General features: G+C 49.0%; 1 protein-coding gene across 1 annotated transcript in view; it reads right to left on the bottom strand.

Moving 5' to 3' along the window:
- Positions 1-2947: 2947 nt before the first annotated feature.
- The window catches only part of Abhd2 (abhydrolase domain containing 2), an 85984-nt gene continuing 78562 nt past the window's right edge, over positions 2948-10369 (bottom strand). Inside the window, exons 10-11 of the mRNA XM_021166330.2 lie at positions 9711-9795; positions 2948-7970 (exon numbers count right to left, since the gene is read on the bottom strand). Coding sequence (XP_021021989.1) covers positions 7774-7970; positions 9711-9795 — 282 coding nt within the window. The 3' untranslated portion in view covers positions 2948-7773. The remainder of the gene's footprint in view (positions 7971-9710; positions 9796-10369) is intronic.

The following is a 10369-nucleotide window of genomic DNA, read 5'->3' as shown; positions in this document are numbered from 1 at the left end:
ACTCACTTTGTAGACCAGGCTGGCCTTGAACTCAGAAATCCGCCTGCCTCTGCCTCCCAAGTGCTGGGATTAAAGGCGTGCACCACCACTGCCCGGCGAATTCAATCTTTAAATTGTGCTTTATTCAGAGAGTGGGAGATATGACAAGGCAGTAGATTTAGCATCTTTACAAAGCTGCCTTACACTCATCTCTAGCCAGTAGGCGTTACAAGTGGACAGGAGGTATGCAGACAGTCTTTGCAGAGCTCAGCCCTGCCCCTCCGGTAAGGTGTCCCACATTTCTGAGGGTCTTGATGTCTGTGTCTTTCCTATCTCTTGTTCTCTTTCCTCACTCTCTGGCTATCTGGGACTTTGGCAGCTTCTTCAAACACAAGTCTAACTACTGCTTTCTGCTGTGACTTTGTAATTTCCCAGGGACCTGGACTGTGTATGGTCGATGCAGAACAAACTATTAACAGTTTATGTTAAGCTATTAATAACATGAGGACTCCTTTCTACAATAGGGGATGCAAATATGTCTTTACACTATTGGATATACAAATGCCATCGTCTTTCCCTCCTGTCTCCTCTCAATAGGAGCATGTCTGAGGAACCAGTTTGTGAAAAATAAAATTTAAAACATGCATTCATTCTGATGGAGAAAGAGGAGACACTGGCCACAAATGTTAGAAGGTTGCCAGCAAAGTGTGACAAATGACATGCTATTGGGACCGAGTCTCCTAACGGCCCAGATCTGAAATGGTTCCCATTTTAATTTTTTTATGTTGCTATTTTACATGTATGTTTTTCCTGATGGTGTGTCTGTGCACCACATGCATACAGTGCCCACAACAGTTGTCAACAAGAGTGTCAGAACCCCTGGAGCTGGAGTTACAAACGGTAACGGTGGGTGCTGGGAATTGAACCTGGGTCCTTTGAAAGAACAGTCAGTGCTCTTAAATGCTGAGCCATGTCTCCAACCTGGCAATATTTTCTATCCCACATTTTGCTGTTGTCGTTGCTGGAGGCCAGACCAGGGCATTACGTCTGCTAGGCAAATATTCCATCACTGAGTACCTTCTGAACCCTTTAAGAATATTCTTCACACCAGGCAGTGGTGGTGCACGCCTTTAATCCCAGCACTTGGGAGGCAGAGGCAGGCAGATTCCTGAGTTTCAGGCCAGCCTGGTCTACAGAGTGAGGTCCAGGACAGCCAGCGCTACACAGAGAAACCCTGTCTTGAGAAACCAAAAAAAAAAAAAAAAAAAGAATATTCTTTACAAGTTGGTTTTCTTAGGTCAAAATTGAGAGTGTCTGCCATGATTTTTATCTATTTGTATAAAATCAGGGTCCACAAATTAAAAAAAAAAGTGTTTTGTAAGTGACAGGAAATGGGGAAATTCTGAAATGTGATACTGGACATTTTTGGGTCTTGGTAGCCTATGCCTTCCAAAGCCTACACTTTTCACTCACCCAGCCTTGTCCAAGGATTTGCAGAAAATGGGAGGGAGGGAGACTCAAGTGCAAGGGAGGCGATACAACTCTCCTGGCTGAGCCAGTGCTTGGCTCTGGAAGACCTTTCGCTCTGGTTAAGACAGATCCAGGGGAGAGAAAACCATCGGCACCAGGCTGGGAGGGACAGTGCAGGCCTATAACCCAGCACCTGAGGGCCAGAGGCAGGAAGGTCAGGAATTCAGGCTCATTCTTAGAGTGAGGTTGAGAGCAGCCCAGGTCACCCTTGTCGCAAGCAAACAAAAGGAAGAAGGAATCACGACTACTGTGCAGCCAGCCCAGCCTGCCCCCGACTCGTATGATGCTCCGTAGGCCTTGAAGATGCACACGGGCTGCACACGACAAGCTCCGCTTCCACCTTGCCCCGCAGTTGTCTGCATGGCTGTTTAGAAGTGACAAAAAAATGTTGCTACCTTACTTACCTCTGGCTTGCTTCCCTGGAGAGGATGGGCTTGTGAGAACTGGTCCTATCTGGTATTTGTCTGCAAGGTTGGTTTTAACATCACTGGGAGAGGAAGTCAGTGTTCTGCACATTGCCCCTAAGCTCCATGCTTTGATGCAGATACAGGATCTGTGTATGTGTGTGTGTGTGCGCGCGTGTGCACGTGTGTGTATGCTCACATGAAGTTAGAGGTCAACATTGGATGAATCCCTCTGTTGAGCTCAACCTTGGTTTTTGAGACAGGGTCTCTCAATGAGTCTGGAGTTCCATTCGGATAGGAAGAGCAGCCAGACATTAGGCCCCAGGGATCCTCCATCTTTGCCTCATAGCTGTAGCATTCACAGTCATGTGCTGCCACAGCCGGCTTGGGTGCTGATGAATCTAAAGTGAGGTCCTCAAGCTTGTGTCTCCAGGGGGTCAGCCCTGCCCCGTCCTCAGATGCACCCCCTTGTCATGCAGAAAACTCTCCCTCCACAGAGCACATACAAGCATTTTACATTTTTTTTGTCTTTATTTTTTTAAGTAAAGAAATTCCGTTGAATCAAAGATAACAAAATTACAGTTTTTGTTTGTAATGATCTTTGTTTACCACCACAGATTCCAAAAGTAACGTGAGAACAGAAAACAATCAAGGACGCCATTGTTTAGTATAATTTCTTAATAAAGGTAAATATCCTCATAGTTAGAAAAAATTGCATTGCTCATTGCAAGTCCGAAACACCTGCTGCTGGGAGAGTCAGACGACCCAGCAGCACAGGGGCTTTTAGAGCATCAACTCCAAAATACAGTATTTCCAGGGCAGCATCTGGAGTTCCGTGAAACCCAGAGAGAACAAAACAAAACTCATCAGAATCAGGAATGTGAAAGTGATGGTTCTCAGAAAAAAAAAAAATCTGGAAGCAGATCTGCCAACGTAAGACTGTGGTTGGTTGGAGTCTACCTGGGAAAAGGAGGGAGGCGAACTGGCCCCTCCCCCGCCCCAGCCCTGGTCACTAAGGCAGCGGCAGTGGGGGAAAAGTTGCAAACTCAGGTACAGTGAAGGTCTGCCTGAGGCTGCGGGAGAGAGCCAGGTCACCTGGAATGGGTGTGGAGAGGTAACAGGGCACTGCATGGATTTGTGCTTTAGGAAAACTAAAGAGGCCAGAATGAAGACCAAAGCGAGCCCAGCTCCTACCGCCAGGAACCAGGTTCCCTCAGGAGAGCAGCCTGGGAGAGTGGCGGTTGGCCCCGGGGAATGAGGAGGTCAGCAATGATTTCAGGTGATGTTGACTGCTCTGTGTCTGTGGTCTGGGGGGCAGAATGCCCACCGAGACGAAGGGTGCTCCTATAGGCGCTAGAAATGGACTGTCCCCGATTTATGGCAACAGAAGATAACTTGGCTAATGGGGACCAGTTATAGATTTCCTAATTGACAGGAGTCTAGTAAAAAGTTGTGAATTTTCTGAACCTCGCCATGTCAGTCTTAATCTACCAATTAGAAATTGATTTCAGCTTCTTTATTAGGCATTGCTGAAAGCTCTACCTATGTATACACTAGGAAAAAAAAAAAAACAGCTGGAAAACATGGCAGACGGACTCTTCCAAAGGAGACAGCTGTCTGTGTTCTGGGTGTCTGGGGATAGTTGGCAAGCTGTACTCTGTGGCCTGTTGCTAAGGACCACTTCAGGAGGATGCTGGGCTGTAGCACCTGGAGGCAGCAAGGCCAGCAGAGCAGCCTTTGCTCTGGATGCTGTTGGGGTTCCATAGCCAGCAGGGGCCTGCTCCCGTGTCCTTAGCTATAAATATAGTTTGGGAAAAGTGACCCCAGGCAGAGGGGACAACTGTCCTTTGCTTAGCTAACAGGTGGAAGAAACTTGGCCCTCAATGGCTTGGTCTCTAAATGCCAAGCAGGCCCCTTTTGGAAGCATGTGAGTGATCTAATGTGGCTTTGAAAGAGAGTAAGGCCAAGAAGACGGGTGGGTGGAGGGGCTTAGTTCCAGATCACTCCTGTTGCTGGGGTGAGAGGTGGGGGTGATGTCATAGGAGCCTCCAGGCCACCTGAGGAAATTCTCTGGTTTGGCTGTGGCTTTGCTTCAGACTTTCATAGCAGAAGCGTTTGAATTCTTAGGCCACAATGTTGCCATACCAGGGGATTTTCTAGAGGCAAGTTAAGGCTTTGTGGGTAAAGAAAACAATTCCAGATGATACTGCGACAGGATGCTGAGGTGACATGCTTCCTAAGAACTCTCTCGTGTGCCTAAAGGAAGAAAACCCAGGGGGGGGGGGTTCCTTCAACTCCACAAGTCCTGTCTCCCCCCCCCCCACACTTCCTCCTTTTAAAACTGTCACTCAAGTCAGGATCAAGGCCACAGGGAAAGAAAAGCCTCTCACATCTCTAACACCTGCTTCCGGGGCAAACACAAACACGCTCTGTATCTCCAGACCTGGCAAACTCTATCTCAAGTCAGCCACTTACAAAGAGGGCTCTCAGCCGGATGCCAGCCAGATAAGCTCAGCCACCCAGAAGGTTCAGCTGAGCCAGAGCGAGCCTGCCCAGGAAGGACCTCTGGCTTGGCAACCATCCACCCTTAGCCTGGTCACACTGAAGACCGAGGCACTCTCCTCATTACTGTGGCTCTCGCCCGCTACGGTCACAAGACTACCCTCAGAACAGCAAGGAAACGGTCATGACAGTGAAGACTAGGAAGAGAAGCCAGAGACGGGGCTTTGGAGGCTGCCTTGTGTCCTAAGAAAAGTTGAATGCACACACGCCTTCTCTCTCTCTCAAGATGAGCTTAGGGGTCAGGGTTCACTCCCTTCTACGTGCAACTTCAGACACACTTAACAAGGATGGAGCGAATGATTCACAAGTGAGTGAAGCAGCCTCAGAGACGCTATAGAACGAGGTAACAGGTTCAAGAGAGGTGAAGTGACTTGCCCATGTGTCTGGCATGAGTCAGAGCCAGTGGGGGTGAGCAACCAGGTCTCCTGACGCTGGTTCTGTAACACCATGTGAATAAAGGAAGACACCCTTCGAGGAATGTTTCAGTAGATCCCAAGGTTCCCTGTGAGTGAAGGCTACCACAGACATGAGAGGGATACACTGACACGTTCTCCACCTTTACTCTGCTCTGGCATGGAAGACGTAAAGTTGGTGCAGGAAAGAACGGGCGTTCAAGTCTGCAAGCCTCCCTGCTAACTAGGCAGTCTTGATCATCATTTTGATGCTAGGTAATCCTAATTTGACAGAAGTCCATGGTTTCCAATTATTTGGGAAGCAGGGAGTACAACTGGCACAATATAGGTGCACTCCGCACTTGGGTCTTAATGTTATTCCAGCCACAGAACTGTCTACCTCTATGTAATTTATATCCTTGATTTAAAAACAGAATACCCTCTAAACGCCAGAGCGAGGCAGCCCAGAGGAAGGAAAGCAGCTGACCTACATAGAGGGCTGTCCTCCCATTCATTAGGCAAAGCTGGCACCTCCACAGTCATGCCTCTGTACTCTCATTCAGGGTCAAACAAGAATTTTCCTGTCCGACTGCCACGGTTACGGTCTCATTTCCATGTCTGAGAGCCCAAAACTTAAATAAAGAGCTTCAGTTGATTTCATGTGAAGCAAAATGGAATGCCAGTGCCATTTAGAGTGACACACTAAGGAGGCTTCAGCTGGTCCACGTCCCCTCCCCCAGTCCCAGGGCCTGGATCTCTAGGAGTGTGGTAGCTCCACCTCTCCCCAGCGGGCCTCCAGGCCTGTTGCTTGGACCAGACTCCCAGGACAAGCTCCCACTTCCTCCTAAGTATGAACAAATGGCTGACTTTCTCCGAAGCAGGGGGCACCCAAGCTTTGTCAGGACTTGGGGAAGAGATGACCTCGGGCAAGCAAAGGGAGCCCCTCACTTCCAGGGACAGTGATTCAACTCTGTGACCTTATTGCTCTCATTAAAAGTCTTCAGGGATGAAGGCAGGAAACAGGAACTGTGTGTGAGGCTTCTAGATTATGGCTGTGGTAGGGTGGAGGGAAAATCGGGAGAGAAGGATTCACTTCCAAATTGAGGGATGAAGGATAAAGTGCCAATCTGTGCTAAGGGAAACACAACAGAGAAATGGCCACCATGAGAGGGGCACAGGGACAGGATTTGGTGAGTGTGACAAATTATAGCAAAAAGCAAACTGGAGGCTGCAGACATCTCAGTGACGACTGGGATGATCTAGTGATTGTCGGAAAACAGCGCTTCATGTACAGGCTTTCCTGTCAGTCTCTCGGGCCAGTGCCCACGCTCTATTCCACCGGAAGCCCTGAGGTGTTCAGGCGGCTCCTTTAGCATCCACACAGACCCACGACTACACCTCTCGGGCTGTCCTGGTGCCAACGGAGATGAAGCAGAGCAAACAATAACCCAGGCGATCCACCCATAGTCTCATTCAATTCTGGACATCGGCTGCATACTTTTCAAAGTGCAGGTTCTTAGGGACTCAAGTACCACAGGGATCCAGAAGAGGGGTACTTGAACCCTAGAGTGAGAAGTCCGCTTGAGAAGACATTTCAGAAAGATCTATCCAACAGACACCATGCAGAGGCTATTTAAGTACCAACCAACTTCAAAAGATCACCCCCTTCTCTTAGCTGCAAATACATTTCTTCAAATTCCCATCCAACTTTTGGGTTGTTTGGTATCAATTAGACATTGGGTAGAACTGGGGTGAAAAAGTAAAATTACAAGAGAGTGATTAAGACTCTCAAATCTTTCTATGAAATGGGGAAGGGGAAAAAATGCAATTAATGGCGCTTGCATGCTCAGCCTGGGAGGCGGAGTCCCAGGCAACCCTGGAAGGATGAACCGACGGGCATCTCTGCCATCTACCTGGTCCAACCCCCTACTTAACAGAGGAAGAGAGTCAAGTCCAGAGGGACTTATCCAGAGTCATACAGCCAGGGAGAAGCAGAGACAGGGTTCAGCTCCAATGCCTTCTCCCTTTTAGGGAGATCACACAAGGGCAGCCATACGACAGGCCTTGCTGCTTTGGAGGTCTCTGGGAGCAGAGGGACACTGGGGCTTAGGAATGTCAATTAAATGAGCCACCAAGATCTTTCTAACTTAAAGGCATAGTAGTATGCTGTTTCCCTCGGTTTGCTGGATGATGAGAATTCCCTGGGGCACTTGTCAAAAATTAAAATCCCCAGAGCCCTTCCCAAGCCCTCTGAGACAGCGGCTCTGAGGGGAGGGATCTGGGAGGCTGAATTTTTAGACAAGTGCCCCATGCAACTCTCAGCAGCAGCAAGACAGAGACAGAGGTGTCTTAGGAGACAACGAGAAGGAAAAATTGGCTTTTGATTCAGAGAATTTCCTTTGCTTCATAGGCAAAACTCAGGCCCAGGAAGGTCCAGGTTCTCAGACTCCCAAGCTGAGTAATTTCTTCAGCCCTAGGGATGCTGACTTCTTGGTGGGGACTCTAGTACGGTGCATACATCCATCACAGAGTGACATATATCCTTCACTGTTCTCAGGGAAAGGCCTTTGATTGGCAAAGCAAAACTGTAGTTCAGACTCGCTCCTTACTAGGAAAACTAGATGTTAACCAGCGTGAAAGCAATCAGATACTGAAACTGGACAGAAGGGTGAGAATCTTGTAGCTTGTCACCATGGCTAACGATGCAATGGAGAAAACCCGTAACTAAGCACAAAAATAGCCTGGAGCTCCCAGGGAGAGCCGCCTACTTGAGACAGGTTGCATGATGGGTAACCCCCCACTGATGGTATGAGGTCAGATCCAGGTCACTGGGAGATCTGAAACAGCCGTCAAAGGGACGTGGGTTCCAGAGGAGGGCCGCTGGAGCACGCCCGAGTCCAGAGACCTCATTCCAACTCGGCCTCCATCTGCTCCGTGTCTGAGCACTGGGACTTATTCCTTTCCCATTGGCAAATGGCATTGGCATACTCTACTACCAGCTTATCCATCCATGTCAGCGGCTCGGGGAACAGCACGGAGCCCTCGAAGAAGCCCAGGTGGCCCCCATGCAGAGGCAGCACGAACATGACATTCTCCCGTTTCTCTGGAGGGGGAAAGGTAGCAGAATTACAACATCCTATGAACTGCAAGCTGGGGGTGGTGCGGTGCTGAGCATTCCTCAGAGGCACCTCCGTGGGTACCCAACCGCTGTGTATTGTGCCGTCTTTTCTCAGGGTGGCAGGCAAGTCAGCAGGATCTCACAAGTTTGGTGTAGAATGGGTACCAAAAGGGTTGGGGACACAGCTCAACAGTAAATAGTGCCCTAGCAGATGGAACCCCCCAGAGTTTAGTCTCCAGCACTGCCAAAATAAATAAAACCCAGTTCACACAATTCATACAGCTTCATACAGCGTCAGAAATCCTTAGAACCTGTATTTAAAGCTCTATAAACCCAAGCTGCATCCTGACCCCCACATGACTGATTAAGTTAAAATCTTAGGGCTGAAAGAGGGTAGGTAAAGGAGGGTGGGGGCGGGGGGAACCAACACTATGCCGGTGATGCTGGAGTGCCCTATCTGACTGGCTATGCTACCCAACTTTGTGCATCTAGATAACTCAGGATATTCTGCTGAAAGGCAGATTCTGATTAGCTAACTCCAAGGGTGGGAAGGCTCAAAGGATGGGGGAATCACAGCACTAAAGAGTGCTATTCATCAAGGAAAAAGGAGAACTCAATGTAGTCAGAACTTTCTTATGCCCAGTATCAAGCTTCAGGCTGCAAACTGCAAGGTGTGCTAAAAGATGCCCAGGCCCCTGGTGCCATGTGCTAAATGGATGAGAGCGGAAGGCACAAAGCTAAACCTTGGGTCCACATTTAGGTTGGTCTCCATGGATACTGGAGAGGTGCATAGAAGATGCAGCCAAGTTCAACAGGGGAGGGGGTAGGGGGGCAGTGGACATGGGGTGCAGTGGAAACAGGGGGGCAGTAGGCATGGATGGATGGCAGTGGACACAGGAGGCAGTGGGCCTGGCTCTGTTCTTGCCTCACTCCCCCCATTCTTCCTCCTTAGTTGCTATTTTGTGCATCTCTGTGGGACAGCGTTAGTCCTGTGGATGCTATTTTTGGTCCCAAAGGAGATAAGTGCTGTTGCACGTGGCTGAGTGGGCCATGCTGTGGTGTGCTGGGAGTCTGTGGGTGGCTGGGTGTTGACAGGAGATAGCTTCTGTCAAGTTGACGGGCTCCCCCACGAGGCCTTTCTCCTGAGCAGGACAGAAGCCCTTCCTCTGCAATCTTATCTGCTCTTGCAGCTGGGGCGAGGAAGCAGTTCTTCCTTTAGGTATTTACGAGGGGAAATGTAATCACCGAGGACTGCTGAGATGGCATCCTGGGGACGCAGTCACTGGAACCCCCAGCCTTCCCTCCAGAACATTCCTTCTGCAGCACAGCATTCTCATGAGCAGTGTTCTCTGCTATTTCTATTGCTTACGTACTCCAGCAGATGGAGAGGCTGTCTGTCATCAGAGGCAGCAGAACTGGCTTTGTTTTATTTTGCTGTTTAGAACAAATTTTAGTTCTAAATATCTCTATAACTCAGGCTCTCTAGCACTGAGATAACACTGCTACCAAATACTCTTCTGGTGATGGGCATCAAGGGTGGTCCTGTCTCCTGCACCAGGCGGGAGCCTAGAAGGCGCTACCCAGGGCCCTTTGCAACCTAGGACTGTGTCACGAGCTGCCCCTCTCCCAAGAGGTTTGTCTCCATATGCTGACAGGAAGTGAAAGTGACAAAGTTTACAGTAGTAATCTGTTTCATGGCTGGGGAAACAGTGGGAAGAGACTCACCTGAGAGAGACTTTGGAATGGTTAGAAGGCTTTCGTGCACCAAGGGGTCGTCAGCTGCATTAACCAGCATGAGAGGCACATATATCTGCCGCGAGAAGGTAAACTGGAGTTAAACGCCCGTCCCCTACCAGACATGCCCTTGAAGCAGAGGGAAACGCTCACAGCTCAGTTTGCTGGATTAGAGCCTTAGGGATGCCCCACTGTCACTGGCAGTGAGACCAGTGACAGGTCTGCAGTGATCACCAGTGGGTAGCAAGTACAGGAGCAAAAGCTGCCAGGGCCCCAGACCTGAGTGCTCAGGGGAGACAGGGCAGTACTCAATGACACGCACAGCATTTCTGATTATCCTCAGTGTTTCAGATTAGCCACGCCCCTCAAGAAAAGGCCGCATCAAGGTGTCTGTCTGTCTATCTATCTATCTATCTATCTATCTATCTATCTATCTATCTATTGCCTTCAGTTTATATTATAAAAAAGAGAAGTGGAGTGTACTCCAGTAGAGGGAAAGGAGACTTTCTAGAAGATCTTAAAGATGCAAACAGCGGGAACCAGATATGTACACTCTTTTTTTTTTTTTTTTTTTTTTTTTTTTTTTGTGGATTTTTCGAGACAGGGTTTCTCTGTGTAGCCCTGGCTGTCCTGGAACTCACTTTGTAGAC

Source organism: Mus caroli, chromosome 7 (assembly GCF_900094665.2).
Source record: "Mus caroli chromosome 7, CAROLI_EIJ_v1.1, whole genome shotgun sequence".
NCBI classification, from domain to species: domain Eukaryota; kingdom Metazoa; phylum Chordata; class Mammalia; order Rodentia; family Muridae; genus Mus; species Mus caroli.
The sequence above is the reverse complement of the archived record's forward strand: the minus strand, read 5'-3'. Positions and strand labels throughout refer to the sequence as shown.